The 25,101-nt window shown below is 36.6% G+C and overlaps 1 protein-coding gene across 1 annotated transcript; it reads left to right on the top strand.

Moving 5' to 3' along the window:
* Positions 1–24,814, top strand: LOC129266259 (zinc finger protein 431-like). Its single transcript, XM_054904099.2, has 10 exons — positions 1–81; positions 5,403–5,580; positions 7,672–7,794; positions 9,270–9,383; positions 10,327–10,371; positions 10,920–11,079; positions 15,078–15,250; positions 16,038–16,195; positions 16,497–17,670; positions 19,478–24,814. Exons 2-10 carry the CDS (start codon positions 5,415–5,417, stop codon positions 19,495–19,497), a joined length of 2,133 nt encoding a protein of 710 aa, XP_054760074.2. The 5' UTR covers positions 1–81; positions 5,403–5,414; the 3' UTR covers positions 19,498–24,814.
* The last annotated feature ends 287 nt before the right edge of the window (positions 24,815–25,101 follow it).

Here is a 25,101-nt window from a genome sequence, read left to right on the forward strand (position 1 = left end):
GTAGCGCCATCTGATGACGTAAATGCAAATTAGATTGGGGCTGTGTCCGCTGACGCGTTCGTACGTGTCCGTATTTTTCAGGTAACTATTTATCTCGATATTCCTTTTTAGAGAAATAATTTAATATTTCAGTGACACTATCGTAGACTCACATTAAGTGCGATTGTGATTAGTGGGATTTCATGTTGAATTGACTGTTGGTAATGGGTGAAATCTTGGTGCTCTTGAGACGTGTCCGTCGACGTGTTATATCAGTGTAGAGTCGTACAGCACACACGACTGCTCGGAAGTTCCATATGTTTTGTACAGGCCGCGCGCCATGATTCTTTGCAATTTCTGGCGTGCCACCGCCCCGCAAGATGAGGCACGGCCGTGTACACGATATTGCATAGCTGCACGTAAACCCTGCATTTTGCATAGAGCGAGTGTGTTTCGCCTGCGTGTGTATACGTTGATCGTGTGTGGCTTGTGCATGAATGTGCGAGCGAGGCAGTGAAATTGAAGAGATCCGTGGGAAACTTGTATTTGTAAACAAGCTCATGCAAGTTTTGGGACTCGACTGGGGCTGTTCAGCTTTCTGACTGGTTACCCCAGATCGAGTTCCCTGACATTTGATAACTTGATAATCATTCTGGTTTAATTGAATTAGCTACCATGTCTAACAGTAACATATAAATTTTAAGAAGATCCTTGGCCTGGCTGGGCCTGGCAATTATGATCTTCATTCATTTTATTTTCAATTAATTTTGAGTTTGACTTTGCAGCTTTGATTTTCTTGCCTTCTTGGACTTGGTGTTTATTTTTTCTTGTTTGGCATTTTGATTTCTATTCTAATTGAGTTTTTTTTTTAATTTCTAATTGTTTTTCAACTTTTTGATCTGTTAGTGTTATATTTCAAGCAGCCTAAGTTCAGGCAATCTGCAATTGTTATTCGTTATAAATTTGTTTACTTATTCATGTATATTTTGTAATTTTTTTAAATTTGATATTTCATTTACTTTATTACATTCTGTAAGAAATATTTTAGTTGATACTTGATTTTGTACCAAAGTAAATACTTTAACGGCAAAATGGACTATAAGTAACACCCGATGAAAATAAAAAAACCAAAATAAATACACACCATGTACATAAAGTATATTATAAAAAATAACCCTAATTTGGTGGTTGGGGGGGGGGGGGGGGGTGAGTCAGATGAATACATCGAGCATTCAAAGCCATAAGAAAAGTTAGTTCTTTGATTCAGGAATTGTGGTGGCACAGGACGGGTGGGGGGGGGGGGGGAACTGGGTGGGGCTGGGAAGACTGCCCTCCCTCCCTAAGATTATAGTGGCAAATTGAAATAAAAAAAGGAGGGGGGGGGGGGGGACAAACGGAAGATCGTTACTTGAAAGAGAAATGTCATGCTAATGTACAAATGTATTCAATTAAGAGAAAATATCTTGCCCCCCCTCCTACTCTTAGAAATACCAAAAATATCCTGTTGTCGCCCAAGTTTCTTCAAAGTGATTATAGACAAACTACAATGCTTATTTATGTATTTATTTATTTATTCATTTATTTATTAATGTATTTATTTACTTATTTATTGATTTGTTTATTTATTTAAATTAATTTATGTATGTATTTATTTATTTTCTTTATTTATATATTTATTTGCTTATTTATTTCATTTTTTTTTGGAGGGGGGGGGGTCCTGGGAGGTACATTGGTCATTCATGACTTGACACTGCAAACCATTCACTGATTTTGTGGACAACTCTCCATTTGTTTTTTACACACATTTTCAGATTTCCCCCTTTATTTTACATATTTCACATTATCTACTCCTGACCTTGAAATATGTGTTGTGAATTTTATTTTCCCATGACGTTGTGCTCAGATGGAGGCAATATGCAATTTGAAAGATAATAAGGAAAATCTGAAAATTTGTGTACAAAACAAGTGGAGAGTTGTCCACAAAATCAGCCATTTTGAAGCACGTTTGCCAATTTGAGGATCCCTATAGAAAGTACAACACATAGAGATGTATACTAACTACGCTAGAGTGCGGAGTCGCCATAGGCGCGCGTACTTAACGTCTGTGATTGTGTGGAGCGTGGCGGCCATTGCTCGATAGGTATAGATTCGCAAAAGTACCCGGATGTACCCATAGCTCGTGCGTTGTAACGCTGTGAAAAGGGGTGCCGTCTCCGGCCTTTATCTTGAAGAAAAGAACACAACCTCATAAAAATCGAAAATATGAATGACAAATTGCATCTCAATACACTATTAGAGTGATTACATGGGGATTATGCTATTAATTTGGCATTTTAAAAACCTGATTTCTCGGGATGAAATTCTAAATAATTTGCATTTACCTGTCCGTTTATAGGCCTGTAATAGATAACAATGTTGATATACTATCATATAAACAATCATATAAAAATAAAAACATACAGCGGACATTAATAGAAAGATTGACAATTAATTCAAAAGACTGCAGTGAATTAGCCCTTCTCTGGATTTCCCTACCTTTAACTGCATCGTCCTCCTTCCATCCTTCCCACATATACGTCCTTTGATTCTATGTTTATGTTGGATATAATTTTGTAATTTCTATATAGGCCTACATGATATGTAACTTGCTTTAATTTGTATGAAATATAGGCCTATCATTTTTATATATTAAGTTGTACAATAATTCTGTATAAGTTAGTGTTTTGATCTACATGCGCTATTAAAGGGCATCTCATTATTGTTCTTGGTGAGCCTCCCGTTACACCATCAATGTTGAAATTTGTGTTATTTGGTGAACGTGCTGATTTTGTTCTTATAGGAACATAATAAATTCCCCAAAATCTGCAGGCCTATATGGCCCGAAAATAAAATATTGATTTAAAATGTCGAGAATATAGCCTAATTTGTTCAAACTTTTCAAAAATGACAGTTTTAATTCCCTTCACTTTAAGTTAGATTTGTTTTAATTCGCTTTTTAGGGGCCGTATGTGCAATTAAAATAACAAACACACCTAAGCAAATTCGCTTTAACATACTGATCAAAATAAAATACAGGGGGCGCGACCGGACCCCTCCCTGAAATGAAAATGAACATTACACATAATAAATGATTGTGATTTTATACACCCGATCACTTTCAAAATCATTCCGCGACGCCGTAACATAATATAATAATTTTGTTCATCCATGGAAATCTTATTTAAAAAAAACTGATCGAATAACCAAACTCAGGTCCATTGGCCAGCAAACGACATTAAAGGAAAAAAACTAGAAAATCAAATTCAGTTATACTTTTAAAATGAAAAACAAAACTGGATATTCAAAACGCGTGTTTATCTGTTTATATGTTAGGCCGGTGCCAGTGCTTACAAATATTTGCCATAAAGTTCATTTATTCAAGCGACACAGACACAGTTAATTAACACAATTTCAAGGCAGGTATCAAATTTGAGATTAAATTAGGATTTTTAATATCTTATTCCAAGTATTGTCACTTTTGCAATATTATTGTTTCATAATTATGTTTGGTTTTAGTACTCACAATTTTGCAACCGTTTTCATAATTATGATAAGTTTGCATTGATGTCTTTCATGATATTAGTTTTATACACTCTTGCAGTAGTAATAATATTCTTTATAGTATAATACAAATTATATATCATAATCCCGCCCCTTTTCTTCTCTCCTTCTCCCCCTTCTTCCTCTCCTTATTATTCTATCCTTGATTTGTTCACATGATATTGGTCCAATCATTATAGGATCAGAAACAACGGCGATAAACAAAATATTTCAGCCAGTTTGCCGATCAGCATATTTTCAGCCGGGGAGAATCAAGTCTATACTTTCCAGAAAATCAAAGTAAAATTGTTTTGCGCATTGTGATTTGTTTACTCTCCGAAGTTTTAAAATGTTTGCAAGGCAATAACACTGTACATAAACATCCAACCCCCCATTAGGCCTCCTGTACATTGCAAAATTGTACGACTGCATGCGCGCATTTGATATGCAAATTTTGCTGTCAACAAACTTTTCTATACATTGATCGCAAGTAAGAAAGTATACTTTTATATACATATTTATAAATATGATGGGATGGTTGCCAGCAAAGGAAATCTAAATCATCAATTTTTAACTGAATCAATGCATAAATCATTTCCAAATATCAATAAAAAGTCATTTTATGATTCGCGAGTTTTTGTGATGTTGGTTTACATCAGCGTGTAAGACATGGGGAAAAGGGATCGAGTTATTATAGGCCCTATTGTGTAGATATATATGGAAAATGAATTATAACAATTATCTAAAGTGAAGAAATAAATTATTAGCAATCAGCATAATAGTAATTAGGAAACTATGAACTATAAAAATACAATCGTGGTTTTTTTTTTCGATGCAGCGTCTCAGATGCATCAGACACTGTGATATGGCCTATGAATTTTCTTAGGTTAATGTACATCAAATCATATTAAAACACATTAAATTTATTTATCAGGACCTAGGCCTAAATGTTATTTTTGATATTCATCTCTTCCAAATCATTAGAAAATAGAAGTCATATTAATGTATCGAAATTTTACCTAAGCAAAAACAATTGGGACTTTAAATCGTTTGCCTGTATTATAGCTGTATCGGCCTATATTATGCGCTATAGATAGGCCTATATAGGCCTTTTGACCTCAGTTTTGCTAGATTTTTGTTGTATTTGAACTTTAATCCAGTGCAATATTTACAATTTTGCTTTTCCATATGCTTTCGTGCTCATATGTCATCAATTTGTCATGTTCTGTGCTCATCCGTGTACATGCCCCATAGGTACTGTACGCGCATGGCAGGCTGCGAATACCTATCGAGCAATGGCGGACGGTCTCCACGTAATCACAGCGATTTGACGAAGTACGCCCTCTAGCGTTACTAGTATACATCTCTATGGTACAACAAGACTTTTTAAACGTCCATAACTTGCTTATTTTATAACCGATTTTGATGAAACTTTTTTTAAATTGTTGCTCTCATTTTACTCTTTCCAATAAGATTGCTTCTCTTCTAGGGTTTTGGTTTCCTTTAAATCTTTACTCAAAGGGAGAGATTTGACTTTAAAAATGCTCTCTGAGCTCAGTGAGTTGTAACGTTCCAGTTACCTGTGTCGTAAGAAAGAAGCCCTGAAAAAAATCACACAGGTCTCAAAATAATTCAAGATACATACATGTGTTCCTGTTGTTATCCCTTCCCTTGGAGACATCATGAGTGTCTTCAAATTTTTTTGTTTTCTTCTCGGTCGTTTTTTTTTCATATTCATGAACAATACTACATTGTAATTACAGCACACATCATGATCAAAGTTATAGGATTTTTAAGACCTCTGTAAATGTTACCAATGTCTCTTGTACTTCTGTTTGATTCAGGTCATAATCGCCATGGAAACGGATGTGAGTACAGACCAACCAGGTTCATCCACCATGGCGACCATTGTAAACCCAGCGAGCGTAGAAGCAGCAGACATCAAGCAAGGTGTCAACACCGATGTCCCTTCAGGAACTACCATCACAGTTGTCGATGCATCCCAGACATCTGATCTTGGAGGTACATCATTAAAAATAAAAGGGGAAAAATAGTGATAATAATAATAATAATGATAATAATGATATAATGATAATGATAATATAATGATAGTGATGATGATGATGCTAATGATGTGGATGATGATGATGGTGATGAAGATAATGAAAGTAATATAAATAATTGAAATAATATTAATAACAATGTTCAGTAACAACAAAAATAAATATGTAGTCAGTATTTTTGACATATCTTTTACTTTCCAGTGGACAGATTTTGATTTAGAATTATAATGTTGGATGAATACGGAGGAGCATGAAAATAATTCATTTAGTTTTCTGTAGAATGCTTCACTCTGCCAAAGCTGATGGGGACAGACACTTTTCCCCAAAACTTGTTCACCCTATCCTATTCCCTTATAGTAATTTTTTGTTGTTGTAAGTTAATTTTTCTTTTAACATTTTTCTGTAGTATAATAGTGACATATTAAAGGCATAAAATACCTGTCAATACTTTCATAATAGTTGAATAATGAAGTTTTTAAAAACACTTCTATTTCATAGTACATTAGAATAAAATTTAGAGAGAGTTGCTAAAGAATGGTAAAATAGAGATGCATTGCTTTTCTATAAAGTAAGGAAAGCTGCTACAAATGTATATCTCCCCCTCCCCCTATTTGAGGATTAAGAGGGTTCATAGAAAAGTGATAATCATATTTCAGTGCTGTAAGTGAGGAGGATCAATCTATTTTGATGAGACAGGAAATTGGTAATAAAGAAACAGTGAGAATTAGGGAAGAAAGGAATATGTGTTTGTATGGGGGAAATAGTAAAAGAGAGAGAGAGGGGAATGAAGATAACTCTGGGGGAAGGGGGCAGTCGTATTATTGCTAGTATCCAAATGGATTTAATTTAGCCTGGCTTTATAAACTTTTCAAAATAATTTCTTGTGATTTTGGCAATCTGTATAAATTCAGTCAAGAAATTTATTCAGTGAGATTTTTCAGTGAAATTTGCATATATTTGCCGTAGTTTGGATCTTTGCCAGATGAAACTCAATACAACATACACTGAAAGTTCATATGATACACAATACTTTCTCTTCAATCACTCAGGCTTTCTCATGTGTTAGAACGTTGGGTAGTAAATAGGTGCAAAGTATGTGCACAAAATGTGAGAAAATTAAGAAAACTCTGAATTCATTTGGGCAGCCGTGTGAACAGAAGTTTGCATAGTGTATTAGGAAACGAGCAGTCTTTGGTAATGACAATGTGAACTTCCCTGTTGCAACAAAGACAGGAAGTTTGCGATACTTGCACACGTGGTCAATAGGCCTTCCTGGATCAGCATGTGAACAAAGTTCACGCTAGAACAGAATTGCTGCAGAAATTTCTTGACTCTCATAATTTAATTCAAATTATTACATGTAAATATGTACTGTGCACATGTGTGTCCTTATAGCTTTTAATACTTGAGTAAAATTTATACCGAAGTTTATTTTCCTGTTTCACTTTCACTTTGTTCCTGCAAAGAATTTAAAAAAATGGCAAACTTTGTTGCAATTCAGAGGATTCACTTCCTTCTTTTCTTAGAAAGATTGTTTTTCATGCATGTCTGCAATCACCTCAAACTTTGTATATTACATAGCTTTTGTTCACTAGTGGTATAAATTTCCTCTTTTCTTTGAAGGGCATTTCAAACTCGTAGTCAACACAAACAAATGAATCCATTGAGATACATTTTTTTTTTAGATCATGGCTGAAGATTTTCTTTTTTTTGTTTTACTTTGCTTTTTTTTGGAGAGAGGTTAGATATGATTTGATTTTTTTCTATGTTTAGTTAATTTTTGTTATGGTATTACATGTAGGCCTATATTATTTATGGAGTTTATTTTTTGTTAGTCTTGTTTAATATTCATTTTCCAAAAAACTCTTCATGGAGTTTATATTACATTTACATTTCTGCTCTTTAATTACAATTACATTCAATTACGCTAAAGGCCTACATGTAGCAGGGTCTGTTATTCGTGCCGACCTTTAGATAACAATTGTACATTTTTTTCGATTTCATTTTTGTTGAGATAAATAGAATTAAGTGTTTTTTTTTTTATTTATAGGTCTTCTACAGGCATCCGAGATGATGGAGATAATCACACAGGAGGTTACTACACTCGCCCAAGCTAATGGAGGGGTCACAGAGGCAATTACAACAGTCGCACCTGTCATGGCGCAGAATGGGGGTAAGTTTGCGCCCCTCCTTCCAATGGTCATTATGATCCAAGGACCTCCTCTATTCTTTCTTCTTTCCCTTTTGTTCCTTCTTTCTTCTTTCTTCCTTTTATTTTGTCTACTTTTTCTCCTCTTAAACTTTTTTTTCTGCCTTCAATAAAATGGGGCCTAAGCCATACTATTCTGCTCTATAAGCCCTGATTAGTGCATTTTGATTTAAGGCAAATGAAAATCTGTACTCCAATATAATTGTTATTTCGTCCTGAAAGTGATTAAAACTTGATTTACAGTACTAATGTATTATCCCTTTATTCTGTGTACATAGTAGATAAAACTAAATTATGTAGAATTTAGTTTGTGTAGACGTCTCTTGTTATGTCTAGTAAGCATCTGGCATGCGTTCATCTAGACAGGATCTACCTATGGTAAAAAAGTGTGCATAATAAAATGAAATAAAATAGTGCCGGCCGCACAGAAACGTTGTTAGCCTAACAGAGTGCTAAGAGTAAGCCCAGTCACATCTTCCAGAATGTCAATGTGTAAGTAATGCATTGTTGTAACATTGGGCATCGCTGCCACATTACCGGTTGTAACAGGACCTCTGTTAGCGCTAACAACGTTTCTGTGCGGTCAGTCCAGGTCTATTGTGAAAGGCATGTTAGTGATTCATTTCATGTGTTATTTTTCTTAGTGATCTTCATGTATTCTAGTATTCCTTTTTTCATGTAGGAAAAAAAATTAAACCGCAATACCTGGTGTTCTGATAAGATGGCAATCCAATGACAAGTCTTCAGGGTGTCCAGAACATCTTGTTTAAAGTATGCACATTTTTGAATGTGTGCTTGTAGGCTATGAATGAATGTGATTTCAATAAACCTCTACGTAAAGTTCATGTTAAATTTTATGCATACTTTTCAAACAAAAGGTTGTTCTAGACAACATGAAACCTTGCCAGACATAGCAACAACATATGCGTACATTGGATTCCAAGTATGATGGTTTATTCATTGCTAACAGGTGAGAGGGACATCTTGTCCCAGGTTCACATGAAAGAAGCATGCATAACTCAAAGCAGCCAAGTCTACTGATTTCATTCATTAGTTCTGGTACTGAAAAAGAATGACAATACTTCTGATGGATTCATGCAAAATACTGATTGATGTTTCAGTTTTATGTGTTGTCCTATCAGGCGCGTATCCAGCATCAGATCCTACAAAGAATTTCATGGGCCCAATTGTCTGGGGACAATAGTGGCTCTATTATGCTTTTGCATGGGCCCCCATACATTTCTTTGTCATAGTTGATGCTGGATACGCTAGTGCCTCTGGTATTTCTTCGAAAATTCTGATGTCCTGACCTGATTTCCATCTTTTAAAATGCTGCAATTTTCTTGTGGACTTTGGCAGCTCTGATCATTAATTATTGAGTAAGCATGCCTAATACAGAATTTGGTTGTCAATTGATTTGTTGTATTTTTTTTAAACAGTTGTTCTTCAAGCTTCTGAGCTAATGAAACAAATCATGGAACAGGTGAATATCAAACAGGAGGACGGGGAAGACGCTCCACAGACGGTCTATGCTGAAATCAGACCACCAGAACGTGAGTAAAACCATGGACATGCATGTATGATGGATGGACATTCATTGGTTTGTTAATGAATTCACTGGTATGCAACTGTCATTGTCCTATGAATAACATTCTCCTCTGAATAACATTCTCCTCAATCCTCATTGTTAGCTACTTTGTTCCTTCCCGGTCTGCTAATTTGTCTTGCTAATTTCTCAGCAATGTACAATTTCTTGCAGAATCCTAGGGCACATATATTTATCATACCTGGGTGGTTATTTGATTGGATTCTGTAGGCCTATACAAATAATGAATGTGTGCAATGGGAAGAATATTTTCATCTTTCATCGAATGTGAATATTCTTTCCATTGCACAAATATTTACATTCATTATTTGTTTTATATAACTCATAAGTTAAAAAGTTTTTAAAAGTGTAAAAAAGGAATAAAATAGATAAAAGATTTGATAGGCCTATTTCCAGCAATTCTTTTTCTCTGATAATTGCTAGCCGGCCTACGCTGGATTCCACCATGTATCGACATCTCATCAGACCTTTGCTTTAATTCTTTTGTGATGACGCGCATTGCTTCATGGATCTGAGTCGAGTGCGCACAGTCAGTTTGATCTGCGCTAACTTCATGCGCGCAAACACACACATACATAAAAAGGTAAGTAGACATATCATACACATGATTATACTGAGGGAGCGCTAGCGTACTGTGCGATGGAAAATTTAAATATGCATGCAGTAAAGAATGAAACAAATATTGAACACCTTTCAACCAATCAGATGGCAAGAATTTTTGTTTGTATACAATACAAACTGATTTGTTAATTGTTACCCAGACTGGCATTTATCTTTAAAAATCATTTACAAATATTAAATCCTGGAAAGAAATTCTTTTTTTTTTCTCTCTAAATTTGTTTACCCTATAATTTATGATCCCGTTACCCTTGTACTTATTTCCTTTATAGAGATGATGATAGAAGACCCAAGCTCTGGCCAAGATAAACAAACAGGTATGTGTATGAAAAGGTGGAAAAATAGTGTGGTGTTGTGGTCTTTGGGGGCATCGACAATCAAGGTACACATGGACAAGTCGTTTTTCTGTTTCTGTCACGAAGATTTTCCTTTCTCATTTCATTTTTGAAAACTCAAAGACAAAATCGCAACACGGTTTCAGCTCTGTGAAAATTTGTCTTGTCTCTATGATTTCCGAAAATGTTTTCTTTCATGAATATCAAAGAGGGCCTTCAATGTAAAAAAAATGACTACTTCAAATATGGCTACAGCATTTGTGTGCTATTTTATACTATGATACGTCTTTATGTATTCAAGTCGGGCATGGCGGCGGCGGTAATACGTGCACACACATCATTTCCGTCATATATTCACCACAATTACTTTGAATTCTATCTAAATAGTGAAATATGGCTCTTGAACCTTTTCTTTACATAGACAGCTATATCTGTAAAGCGCTTCTTAAGCGATGTCTTTCTGTTGTATTAAGCGTTATATAAAAACAAAATATTTTTATTTGAAAAATTATTTTTCGCATAAATTCTAGGGTTGGTTGACACATTTGCTATGTATACCGACGACGAGAATCAACCAGAGGAGATGGTTCATCAACAATCAGATAACATGGGTGGTTCAACCAAGGTTCTTCATGTTCAAGCTACGCAGGAACCAGTGGAAGGAGATCCCAACAGTGTTGAGGCCTCAAGGTAGGACTCTCTCTGGCCCCCAAATCACTGAGGTCGTTTGAAATCTGTTATTTGAAACCATGGTTTATATTTCATCCATAAAAATCACTTCGTACATTGAGATGGGCAGTAAGTCGACTGCACTTATGCAGAGCTGCCAACCATTACGTTTTTGCCGTAATCATTACGTTTTTTCATTCAAATTACGGCATTATGGTTTTTCTTTTCAAATTACGTTTTTTGACAATTTTGATAATGTGTGTACATAATTGTATGTATGTGGAGTGCGTGTTGAGCCCACTGAACTAGAAATACGTATTTCTAGTTCAGTGGTTGAGCCCGAGATGAGCCTGGTATTTGCGCGTGCAAAGTCGCCCGCCGGCCGGTTTTCCAACGCACTTTAATAATTTGATAGCGTGCACGTACATATACGTTAGTTGAATATGCGAGCGGCATGCATGGTACGAATCGCGATGTATAGCGACTGGTAAATACGTCTGTAAGGATGATGACGTCATCCAAGATGGCAACTTACGATGACAAACGAAAGGATCGAGGATGATTATGTTTTGATCATCATTTGAAAGGAAATAACAGTAACTGCGGTCTAAGGTACGATATTTCTGAATTTTATATATTTTATCTTAAATTTGCATGTAATTTCTTTCCTATAAAGTGATGTTTTATGTACAAAAAAACGATCCGAAAATCAGATTTCAGAATTTAGATCTAACGTTACTGCTAATACGTTGTCTTTACGCACGGGCCAACACTCTTCAGGTGATCGAGCCAACGTTTGTTCTTGCAGCGCAGAGCGAGGAGTACGATGAATTGGGTAGGGTAATTCCCAAATGTAGTAAGAGAAGAGTCCATTTGTAATGGAGGGGGATTTGGAGGTTTGAGGGAAATTATAATTCCATTTGCAAAATTTTACAAAAATACTCATCATATATATTAAAGATTGAATCATCAAAAGATATTTTTCATATACTTTAAAATTAATTGTTGTGATAAAGAAATGAAATTTTGAGGCTATTTTCTTGAATTGATTAATATCAATTCCCTTCGGATAACGGTACTGTCTGGTTAATTTTCATCAACTCGTAATCGTATCAAACAAATACGATGAATTCGGCTTTGAAAAGACCTGGAAAGCTCTTCATTGTCCCTTGAAGTAATAATTCTGGGTGATATTCAACATTTATTGATAGTTTCACATGATTTATACTAGAGAGATGTCCTACTGCCTTTGGAATTCATTAAAAAAGTCGGCACTTTAGCATTCAGTTTAGCAGGAATGGGAAGATTTCTTCCCCGGTTCTGGCGGCCTAGATGTCTGCTCTATAGTGCCGTCACTGCTGGGGATGATTGAGTGTGCGTGCAGTGTGATTGAGGCTGAGCTGTGCACATCGTGAAGTGATTTACGATGGGACTTTTGTGGAATGATTTCAACTTCTTATCTATAGATCTATTTGAATTTTAGATTAGATTGATTTATGAATGTTACATGTACACTTCCATTTTATGACACTTTAATTTTAAAGGGTACTGTTTGGCAAAAACAATGTTACTTGGGAAGAGAAGTCTGAATTGATGTCAACTTTTTTTTTATATTTCTCTTAGTCTACAATTTGGTAGTTTTGTCAGGAAACTCAACATAAAACAATTAATTATTTTAGAAGTGGAAAGGAAGCCCCAGAAAAATGGGGCCCTAAAAATGTTCACCAGAACTGATTTTGGTGCCCCTGAAAGAATTTTTTCTCGACAGATCTTCACTTTGATAAGTGCCGGAGTAGGTTGCACTACAAAATGAAAGGCCTACTTGTCATTTTTAGAAAAATTTGCCTAGGTGCCCATTTGACTAGAATAAAAGTGGCCTTCATGTCCTTTAGAATGGCCTTGATACCCCTTGAAATTTTGGGGCATCCAAGGCCACTTTGCCGGTTGCCCCAAGCTGAAAGTGCCCATTTGAAAATGGCCTTGCCCCTCTCAATTCTTAATTCAAGCCCTGCTACTGACTTAATTAAAATAAGGGTCCAATTTGTAACGCTCCGTTACTTAGCCCAGACTAGGCCTAGAGATTAACTTTTTTTTAATTGTTCACTGCATACATACTTTTTGCATTGGATGTTTGTCGCATGTCGTTTTAAGGTTCGTTTTAACACATTCCTTTTTTTTGTTGGAAATTCCTTTTTTTGGCCATAATGATTCCTTTTTTTGCTTGCACAAGGTTGGCAGCTCTGCTTATGTGCCAACTGTATAGGTAAAGTAAATTGCATAAATAGTCGACTCATGAATATGTTAACCTTAGTAACAAGCATGGATAATAATAATTGTCAGTTCTTGTATAGCGTATAACACATTATGAATAACGTCTCAATGCGCTTCCAAAGGACTTGGATATTATTACCTCGGCTGTAGCTCAAGCAGCTAGCTTCCAGCGCTCGGCATGTCAAGGAATAAATCCCTGCCAGGTACCCATTCACCTCACCTAGGTTGAGTGCAGCACAATGTGGATAATTATCTTGCTGAAGGAAACTACGCCATGGCTGGGATTTGAACCCACGACCCTCTGTTGCAAAGTCCGGAGACTAATCCACTGGGCCACAACGCTCCATGGATGATGATTCACATTCAGTTCAGAATTAACAGAGCAAAAACTTCTTTCAATGTCGTTGATCGGCACACTTACAGTGGTTGTCAATATTCCTTAGCCTTTTATATTTTGTGCTAAATTTTATCAAAGTAGGCATTTTCATTGAAAAAACATATTAACAATAAGTCGAAAGAACATAGAAACACATGAGAAATTTCATAAAACAGGAAATCAATCATCAATTTGCTTTAAATAGTTTATTTACTAATGGGGCATTGCAAGAAACTTGCGATCAATTGCAAGTCTATTTTTCGTTCCCGAAATCAAGCATATGCCGTGCAGTTAATTGCAAATTTGCGATTGATTGCTAATCTGCTCCATGAAACAAAGGGTGTAATCTGATTTGAAATAGCTAGAAGTGATCAATCAATTGTAAAATTGCAACAGAATATTTGCGATTGATTGCAACACCCCTAAGAAGGCTTAAAGAGTGTATGGACTAAATATTGATATTTGCACATTTCTTGATTTAGAACAGAATTCTCATTTCATGAATTTATAAATTTGCATGATCATGGGAATTTCACAATTCTCCACAAAATTAACTATAACTACCCAGTATATAATGCTATGGACGACATGCTTGCTGATTTTCGGCACGTTTGCGCAGTCGACGACTAATACCTCGGTCACATTTATTTGCTCTACAGCGGCCGTACGTCGAGTCGAAAACAGCCGTTTTATTCATTTTTATTCAAACCACCTATTTAGCTGGTACAAAAAATGTTGAAACTGCTGTTTTCGCCATAGAGCAAATGTGACCGAGGTGTTAGATCCTGAGGGGGATGACTCCTGTTGATATACCACTGAAAGAGACTATGCGTAAAATTGAACTTCATTGGCATTTCTTAGTGGATGGCTGGTGTATAGTAGCACGGTTTCCTTGCATGACCTTCTATAATCTTAACTAATAATCCAATTTATATCGTCTTCAGGACGATATAAATGCTCTCCATTATTGGTCATTATTACCTTTATAATAATAATGGTATTTATTCATCATCGTAATCTCGAGCAAGCAGATACAAAATGATTTACAAAGTACTGTATAAAATGGTTAAAATACAAAACATTATTACAATAGCAGAAATTCTGAATTGTAGTAACAATGTTTACACAATAGGTGGCCTATAACAAATTCCAAATATGTATTACAATTAAATATTAAGAAGTATAAATATAATGTGCACTTACAAAAGAAAAATAAATTGAGAAGGAAAAACAAACGAATGATCGAGAAAGAGAGAGAGAGAATATTTGTGTCTCACTGTGGATTGGTAATGACAATGAGCACGGTTTCAGTTTCAGTTCCTGGTATAACCTCCCCTTATCTATCCAATCATCCGATTCATATTCCCTTCAGGACGTTGACGGTTGTGATCACCAACTTCCCAGACCATCTCAAGACACAGGTCCTCTCCTACAGCTGTATGTCATGTGGGAGTGCGTTCAACGAGGTCGTCGACCTCATGTCACATGTCTGCACAGGCACCGCCCCCCTCATTGCCAATGCCAGCAGCGTAGTCATCAACACAGGTACATGGAATAAGACTCTGAGTGTTGTTATAGCATCATTTGTGAGAGTGGTGATGATCGTGGTGATGGTGTTGTTGATGATGGTGATATTGATGATGGTGATTGTGATGATAATGGTGATGATGATGATTGATTATGAAAATCATTATGATGATACTGCTGCTGCTGCTGATGATGGTAATGATGATGATGGTGATGATGATGATGATAGTGTTGATGATAGTGTTGATGATAGTGTTGATGATAATGATGATGATGATGGTGATGATGATGATGGTGTCGATAGTGCTGATGGTGATGATAATGATGATAGTGTTGATGATGATGACAATTATAATGGTGGTGGTGTTATAGTAACTTTGCCATCGAATTGTAACTACCATGGTAACAATGCTCAATAGCCAATCAAAATAAGGGATTCACTGTAAGTTAACGCTGATGCAATGGGCCTCCACATCCTTTTGTTATGTAGTCCAGAAATGTATTCACTGACCCACTACATTATATAGAGATGCCAACCTTCACAAACTTAACAAAAATGATTTTGAGAGGTAAAACAGGACTTTCACCCTTATATTAACGAGAAACAGCCCCCCAATGTTACGTAAGAATCAATTGTTGAAAAGTGCGTATGTACATACATGACTGCAAGTCATACTTAACTCATATGAAACTCCTAGATTATGCGGAGCAATGTATTTTACCAAAGTCAAACAGATTTCTGTGCTGCTAAGAGATTCAAATTGGGCAGAGTCACCTGGATTTGTGATGCTTTTTTCCCCTGCAGGTTTGGGTACAAGTGCTCCGGAGATTGACCCTAACAAGACCGTCATCAGCACCGCCGACCTCTTCTATCGATGTGACGAATGCCCAAAGAAATACGTCAAGAAGACGGACCTAGTCAGACATAAAAATGCTCACCATAAAAAGGGGGACACTGTCAAGGTATGTGTTTAAACTTTGAACAAATGATCATTAGGTATTGTCACATACACTGTATACCTATAAAGCTTAAATTAAAGACCATCTTGCATGTTTCATTGATCGCAAAATCAGGCGAGACTCGTAATTTGTGAACCACCTTGTTTAATATGTGATTTAGAACAACGATTTCATGTACACTTAATTCAGTTAGTTTATTTAGAATGTAGAAGAAGTGTGCAGTTCACCATGCTCTTAATTTATTCCTGTTGTGAATCAATTGTAAAATGAATGTCTCGTCTTTTTTTCCTTATATTTTGTTTAGTTGAAGCATCCATTAGTAAACCGGGTGGACCTGTTAGATACAGCAAACATAGAACAGCAGCAGATGGTCGAAGAGAACATCATCATTACCGAAAATGGCCAGTTTCAGTGTGCTGTTTGCCTAAAGTGCTGTAAGCGGAAGTTTGATCTGAAACGTCATCTGTTAACCCACAGTAACATCAGAGACCGGCCGCACTCGTGCGAGCACTGTGACAAGAGATTCCTGACAGCCAGCCATCTTAGGCAGCATCTCCGGGCCCATGCTGGTATCAAACCGTTTGCGTGTGACGTGTGTGGGAAGACGTTTGCACGTTCCAGCGAGGTCACGCGGCACAAGGTCATGCACCAGAGAGATGGAGGAGGAGGAGGCAGTGCTGGAGTCGAGGATGGAGTAGGAGATGGCATGATTGAAACCAACAATTCTGTAAACTCTGTAGAAGAGGATGAGATGGTTGTTCCGGAGGTGGTTCCGGTGTCGATGGTCTCAGCGCTGGGGTCTCTCAGCTACGAATGCACCGACTGTTCAGAGACATTCCTCAATAAGAAAGACTTGCAGCTTCACCTGTTTGAGAAGCACACGTTCCAATGCAAGCAGTGCGCCACAGTGTTCCCAACCGTAAGTACCTTGGAGCGGCACATGGCCGAGCACCGGGAGGAGGTGTACACCTGCATAGAATGTTCCATGGTGTTTGTCCACAAGAAACAGCTCAAACAGCACAACAAGCAGAAGCATCGGGAAAAGTATCGAGAAAAGCACCGGGAGAAGCACGCGGAACGGCAACGGGAGCAAGAGGACACGCAAGAGAACCGAACTGAGGACCAAGAGGATGGGGTTAGGTATCAGTGTGATATATGCTTCAAGGAGTTCCGCAAGAATAGCAATCTCAAGCGGCACATGGTGACCCACACGGAGCGGGAAAGGCGGCACCAGTGCGAGCTCTGCGAGAAGAAGTTCCTGACAAGCAGTCACCTGAAGGCTCACCACATGCAGAAGCACTCGGAGGAGAGGCCCAACAAGTGTCCGTACTGCGATAAGAGGTTCGCCCGGAAGCACGACCTGAAGCGGCACCTGTCCATCCACGATGCGGAGAGAGAGAGGCCCTTTGAGTGCGACCAGTGTGACAAGAAGTACATCGCAGCTAGTCATCTTAGAGATCATCAAATAGTGCATACAGGTATGAGACCCTTTAACTGTGACGTTTGTGGACAGTCTTTCACCCTACATAGGGCACTGCTTCGCCATTTAAAAGATAACCATCAGGTGCAATCATAGATATTGTCTCTTCATTGGTGATTTTAATTGCTTTTTTTGGTGCTGGGTGTTGAGAGTGCTTATCATGCTTCTCAACCTCCCACCAAATACCAAAAGTGGGTTCACAAGAATGGTAGTAATGCTATTTATATCTCAACATCTATAGGGGGATGCTAATCTGACCCGCAGCCACATTTGAAATGTGCTTTGATTGGTAGTAAATTGTTCCTCCATCTGTACCATGTTTCACAATTTAATTTGAAATCACCCAACCAATGATTTTGTCTTAACTTTGTGATGTAGTAATTTTTAGAGATCCATTTCTCATTCATATTGAAACGCAATTTTACTTTTTAACCCCCACCCCCATTCCGAGGTGCTTATAAATGATTAGCGAAAAATTGTACAGTTGATTGGTATGGTTGATTGCACATTTTGACCAGCCCTTTCTGCGTGAAATCACTGCAAAATTTGAAAATATGTTATCTAGTAGAGTTGAATAAGAAAATAGAGTTGGAATTCTGATTTTCCTTGAGAGTTAACCTAATTTATACGAAGAGCAGTTCTTTAGATGTGCTGCTATTTGTCCGTAAAAATCATCTTATTTGGCTGGGCCAAAAGTCAAAAGTCAAAACGCTTTAGACTGACGATTAAATGACTGCCAGAAGTAATAAAAAAAAACTGTTTTGAGTATGTGCTGTGTATGATCTGGTTATAAACCAAGAATTTTTGGGTCTACACTTTTATTTTGGGCACAGACATGCTGGAGTGAAGTGCTATAATATGAACATGCATAGTACATGAATGTATGTATGTACAAATTAATAGCTTGGCTTTCCCTATTTTCATTTGTTTTTGTAACTTGACTGTTTGCTGTGCTGAAATGTACAGAAAAACCATGCATGTTCAGGATGCCAAAAACTATGCACTAGATGTTTCCAAGTAATGAAACCTATTGAAATTTGGTTATGTACATATTTGTCCACCTTTTATCATTGCAAAGAAAATAGCACAACACTTGCTCAAAAGAAAATCCCCCCCCCATCGATTCCGTACCAATCTTATTTCTCTGCTAGTTGGAAAGTGTCCGAATCCTGTGCACTCGATATCTATTGCCAAAAAAGAAGTTTTCTGTGCCTTGATGGCTAATATCTATGCATATTATTTGTAGAAAAAAGAAATTATTTAAAAGGGAAAAGAACTCCTTGAAATCTCTACAATTTGTGATTCATTGATATCAATTGAAATCTAGATATGAATCATTCATCATTCTACAATCATGCCGATATACACACAGGCACACTTTGCCAGGGATATTGATGCCAAATTAGTACTGCATGGGTCTAGGACATGGGCCTGGTCTTACAACGAGTGGCGATTGATCTAATCAACCACAACTATGGAAAGCCTGCAACCTCAACATCTAAAATGCATGTGTTCAAAATATATTATAGATAAATGTATAATTGTTTTCTTGAAAATTCAGTGTGCTTCTCTTTGTTTACAATGGACATAAAGCAAATTTCCTTGAGATAGAAAATGATGGCATTGTTGGATTTCCATACAGTTGAGGTCGATTGGATCAAATCGTAACTCTTTGTAAGACGGAGCCCTGAATTTATGTGGCATTAGAGCCCCTCACCATTCCCACACATGTACATGTACTCACCCAATGCTCTTGTTTTCTCCCTTGTTTATTATTTATGCATGTGGTTGCCAACACAATCCAGCCGATGATGAGGTGCTTTAGAACGGGGACCCATTCCAGTGTGCCAACCTCTGAATGCATGAAGCCTGCCCTCTGGAGCCTGGATGATGCCATGGAAGACGCACAGTATTCTGCATGGTCTGTACATCGCAGCATTATGTCATCATGCACCCTTTCCTGCCACGTGTTCGTCATATCCCTTTGCTGTGGCTTGCAAAGCTTGCAACATTCTTTTTTAAAGAAGTCGAGTTCTGGTATAAGGTTGATTATTAGTTTCTTCTTATGTTGTGGCAAAACATCAAAGAATAATTATAAAAGGTGTTGGCTCCTCAATCGTCCAACTTCTAGCTAAGTGACAAGAGTTTGTTGCGAATGTTAGAATGGCCTGTCATGCTTGATATTTATGTAGTCCCATGTATACGTTTGTCTGTGGACTGAATTCCATCAAGACTGGCAATTTAGTAGGATAAGACTGAAAACTTAACAGAAAGATAACTCATTTAAGATCACATTCTTTCAAGTTCCTATTGCATCGATTGTTGGTCATCAAGGAGCTGTCAATGAGACAGTGCTTGTTAGGGAAGTAAATTGCTTGAGCCGAAATGGCTGACTAAATCACTTGCCATGTCTGAGCTCTTTTAATATTGTCTATACAATCTGCTTGTGTTGTTTACAGTTTCATACTGTATTCAAATCAAGCTGTGAAGAAAGTTTAATAAATGATCATGATTCCCACCTCCCTTTAGTTTAGATAAAATTGAAATAAAATATAGTTTACAATTGAATTAATTTCAACAACAGAAAAAAATGAAACAATAGCATTATCCAATTTCTTCTTTGAATTTAACAACTTTTTTTCATGTGTCTTTGGGCCATTTGTGTCTGTGTTTGATCTGTTTGCTGTGATTGTTCATGCATGTACATGTACTAGGGGGTGGAGCTGCGCTTTCAAGTTTCAAGGGTTTACTATTAGAAGAAATTACTCTATTTTGGTGTATTTTCCACATCTTGATAATAAAAGAGAAATCTATATGAATGGAAATCAAAACAAAAATATCAAATGATCAGATTATGATAATGTGCTATTTTCATTAAACCATGGACCTATTACGAATGGACATTCAACGAGAGTATTTTATGACCACCACCTGTTTCCAGCTGTCAAAATCGCTGTCTAACCCTTAACTTTCTCTTTACGCGGTTTTTACGACCACCGCCCGGGGCGATTGTTTACACAAGCTCCTTTCGCCCATTGATCGTCACCGATCGATCACTGGCCCTCTTTCGACCAAAGGCGGTCATGTTTTAGCCCCGATTGCCAAAAGGGAAAGTCCCTACATTACCTAGAATGCAATGCGCAATTCATATCCGGTTTTTCAGTACATTATTTTAGGCTGTCTATAATGTGCGATTGTCGTCTGTCCATCAAAAAAAAATCCTGTTAAATTTCATCAATCCTGTGGAATTTTATGCCCAAATGAAAATTAACTTCTGACCGAAGGTAAGCGCTACTATCGACATCAATACTGTCCGAAAAAGATGAAATTTTAACGTTTTTCAGCAGATTTTTTCGTCGAATTTCAAGTGCTTTTTTGCCATAGATATACGGATCTGCAAGGTGATGTCAATGCATTTCATTTCCGGTTGTTAGCGATGTACGTAAAAAATACGTTTATGCACGCCTGTTTTCTTGTTTCTGCTATCATTTTCATAGCGCTAATGTTCGCTGCTGTGCGTTGCTGTTGATAAAGTGAACGAACAACATCGCAATGTGTAGGAGCAGCGTACAATTGATTTCCGCTGTCCATCAGTGAGAGCATGGTGAGAGCGTTTTTTACGACCGGCTTGATGGGTGTCAGCTGCCAGCGCTCTGTTTATAAAAGGATTAGCGGCGACGGTCTTTGTGTCAAAGGAGGGGATTCGTTGAATGTCCATTCGTAATAGGTCCATGATTAAACTAACACTCTGGTACAGGTAGATGACAAAGCAGGCAACTTTGTTTAATTGTTCCTCCTTGGCATATGGCATAGGTCAAGCATCATTAAAGGCCATTCTGATTAGGTTTACAATGTGATGGAAGTAGCAGTGAATTCTGTGATTATAAGAAATCATATTATAAGAGGGGATGGTCTGAAAAAAACGGGATACAGCATAGCTACATATCATAATTTCATGTATTATGTGTAAAGCCATAGTGTTGTTACCAAGAGGTTTCTTTCAATTTGTGATGTAAATCTTATTTTTTATGAGGATTTTTAATTGAATTTATAGTTTGAAAACACTGCAAATGTAACAGTGAATGTAAACATTGAATATCTCATCAGAGATCTATCTATCAGTTATGTGGTGTGCTATATATGTGATGCGTTAGAGATGTATTAGTACAAATATTTCTATTATTATTCTTATTCCTAAGGCATAGACAATTATTAAAATGTGTGTGCTTCACCTTTTTAACTTGGTGTTTGCTGTACCTTTTTATTTCTTGGTGGGGGAACTGTTGCCAAAATATTTGTTCCTGTGACTTTTTCTCTCGGCTTTATTTATTTTATTTTTTTAAGGCTTCGAATCCTATTTTAGCAGATTAATTACAATTTTGGACCTCCTCCATAAAGATTCCTCCTTTTTACTTCATTTATTCTGATTTCTGGTCTTTAATGGTTGGCAGCTATGTAATTGGTCCGTTCAACCTATTTAGCCAATGGGAAGAAATGTATCAGGCTCCAAGTCTAAGTCACGGAATGCAATTTATTCAATGTATTCTTATTTTGATAGATACTTCATTTGTACAATTGACAATCCTATTCATCAAAGGTGAACTATCTGACCTAGAATGTTGTGTTTCACACTAGGAAACCGATATACACTTTTGTATTCCTGTAGAATGTGATGGAAACATCTAAAGATGTAATGTTTGGAACCTTTAAATTCCCTGTTGCTTTCCTGTCACTTGCAGAGAATCCAAATAACTATCCTAGCATTTCTCAAAGTATTTATGGGCAATGTCATGCCTGTTACATGGGATTGTCCGTATACATATTGTTCTGGGATCGATGTGACATCTGAAATAAATTTTGAAAATGTAGTGTAATGAGTGTATTTATAAGAAGGGATGTTCTATGAATGTATATTTTGAGCAAAGGTTCCCAAATTGCCAAGAAAGATCTAAACTGTTATATTCTTATTTGTTCATGAACATTTTCATTTATCCATGAAAATAATTAAAATGTAGAATTATAAACGATTGGATGACAAATAAAGGGGAAGTGTTGAATATCCGATCCTGGGCGCAATCTTCAGCTTTTTCTGATTTTGGCCAAGTCCTCGTCGACTGTTGCAGATGCGCTATTGATATAATTTTTTAGATGTTTAAGAGAGAACACATCCAGGGTGACGGATCCATTTCTCAACAAACTTCTTTTTTGATAGGCTGAGAAGCACAGTTGCCATGGTAATTGTCACACAAAGTGTACTTTTGTGAGTCCTCTTATGAAACACTCCCCCGGGAACAAACATACAAAATTGGAAGTGAAACAGTTCTTTTAATTTGTAAATCCAGTTGATGTTAATTAATGACAGCTTTAAATCATGTCTTTCAGTTCAAATTTAATCTTCACAATCCATTGTATGATTATTAACGTAAAGCTATAACCATGGCTACCCATTTTCAGATTGTAATTTTTTTTCATTTAATTTGGCATCGGTTTCTATGAACCATCCCAAGAGAAAAAGTAACAAATTGTGACATCAACCAGTGTGAACTATAGCTTTTTTTTTTTTTAGAGTTTGGATTGTGGCCCAGTGGATTAGTGTCCTGACTTTTAAACAGGTTTGTGGGTTTGAATCCCAGCCATGGCATAATTTCCTTCAATTAGTCAATCACGTTTGTGCTGCATTCAACCTAGGAGGTATAAGCCTTTGAATACCTGGCATAAGTTTGCTTGTGCACTATAAAAGGCTTGCTAGGCTAATGCCAGGTTAAAAATAGCTAATTCCTTTTGGAAACTGATAATTTATATACAGATTATGCACTTTATAAGAATGAAATATTTATTATTTTATGGCTCAATTTTTGCTTTCCTGTCTTCGATTACCTGTTAACTTTATTTATTTATTATGCATGAAAGTAAACAAGTGTGAAATTATTGTATGTTGGTTTGTCTATGTCTTGAAGTGCATTAATGTACCATTGTGAAGAAAAAACCTGAACCATTTTTGAAATTTTTAAAATATTTTGTATATCTCCCCACTATGCGGGGACAATTTATCTGTAAATTTTGAATTAGTGTATAGTACCAGTGCTCTTTGTTGATAACTGTTACACATTGTTTTGATTGTACTTTTTGGTTGTATTGGTAGTAATGAGATGATTTTTTTATTTTACATTACAGTTTTTGCAGGACAATGCTAGAAAACAAAGGGAGTGGATTAGTTTGAAAGGAATGCAGTGGCCCGTATTCTGAACTTTGGTTTGATTTAAACTCTCGTCTAAAACTATGGATAGCCAATGGGGCACAAATGCTATTAGTACACGTTCAATCAATTAACTCACATGATGCTCGAATAAAGGTCATTAAACTCTGGTCTAAAGTTGTGGTTAAACTATGGAGAGCCAATTGTGTCATAAACATGTAACAGTTCAAGTTCGATTTATAAGCTAATTTGACTCTCCAATCATTCGTAAAGGTCTGGAAATGATAACAAATAGTTTCCTTCATCATAATAGTATGACGAAAAAGCACAGTAGACATAAGAAACAAAAAATTTTGACATTGTAAGCTGCCCGTAATTTTGACCACAATTAACGGCAGTGGCCTAATTTAAATCAAACTTCAGGATACGGGCCAATGAGTCCACATTTGTCCTGCATACGTACATGTATATTAAAGGTGGTGCAGGGATTTAAGATTGTTTGCCATTTATCCAGTGCTCTTTCTAAGCCATCTGAATGGCTGCTTACCAGTGTTTGAGCTTTGGCTGTAAAGGCCCGTACTCTGAACTCTGGTTTATTTAAAATCTGGTCCAAAGTTGTGGTTGAAGTATGGGAAGCCAATTGTGATTGGTATCTCTAATACCGTAATTTCTTTACAAGTTCGATTTGTCAGCTCATTTGAAAACCCAAATCATTCATAATTTACTGGGAATGAATTCTGAAATAGTACTCGTCATCATGGAAACATGAGGAAAGACACAAGTTAAGACACATTCAATGTAAATGCAATTTTGATATTTTTGGCTACTTTTTATATTTTTGGCTTTCCATAATTTTAGCACAGAGTTAGAGCATGGCCTAAGGTAAATTGGACTTCAGAATACGGGCAAAAGTGTATTATGTCGCAGTAAACAATCAAATTATTTATGACAGCTTGTAAATTTGATATTTTTTGTGTATTTCGAACTCGACAGTGACAGACGGCTTGGTATACCAGTATGTAGTTGAGGCATTTTGCAGAAATGTTACATAAAACCTCTGCTGATTGGCCACCTCAAGGAGTGTCTATTAGGATAAATGCATATTTTAAGTTTAAACCATAGAGCAACACGGCTATCATAATATCAACATTAATATGCTTTGTTCCTCAAATTGGCAACAATCATTTTTCTCTTCATTTGCATACTGTACACCAAAATCATAAGATATGGATA

The sequence above is a fragment of the Lytechinus pictus genome, chromosome 8 (genome assembly GCF_037042905.1).
Source record: "Lytechinus pictus isolate F3 Inbred chromosome 8, Lp3.0, whole genome shotgun sequence".
Lineage (NCBI taxonomy): Eukaryota > Metazoa > Echinodermata > Echinoidea > Temnopleuroida > Toxopneustidae > Lytechinus > Lytechinus pictus.

Excerpts from the sequence above, each read along its gene's own strand:
- LOC129266259 (XM_054904099.2), top strand. The coding sequence starts at position 5,415 with ATGGAAACGGATGTGAGTACAGACCAACCAGGTTCATCCACCATGGCG. Across the intron at positions 7,795-9,269 it reads TGTCATGGCGCAGAATGGGG|TTGTTCTTCAAGCTTCTGAG; the intron begins GTAAGTTTGCGC and ends TTTTTTAAACAG. Across the intron at positions 16,196-16,496 it reads AAAAGGGGGACACTGTCAAG|TTGAAGCATCCATTAGTAAA; the intron begins GTATGTGTTTAA and ends TATTTTGTTTAG.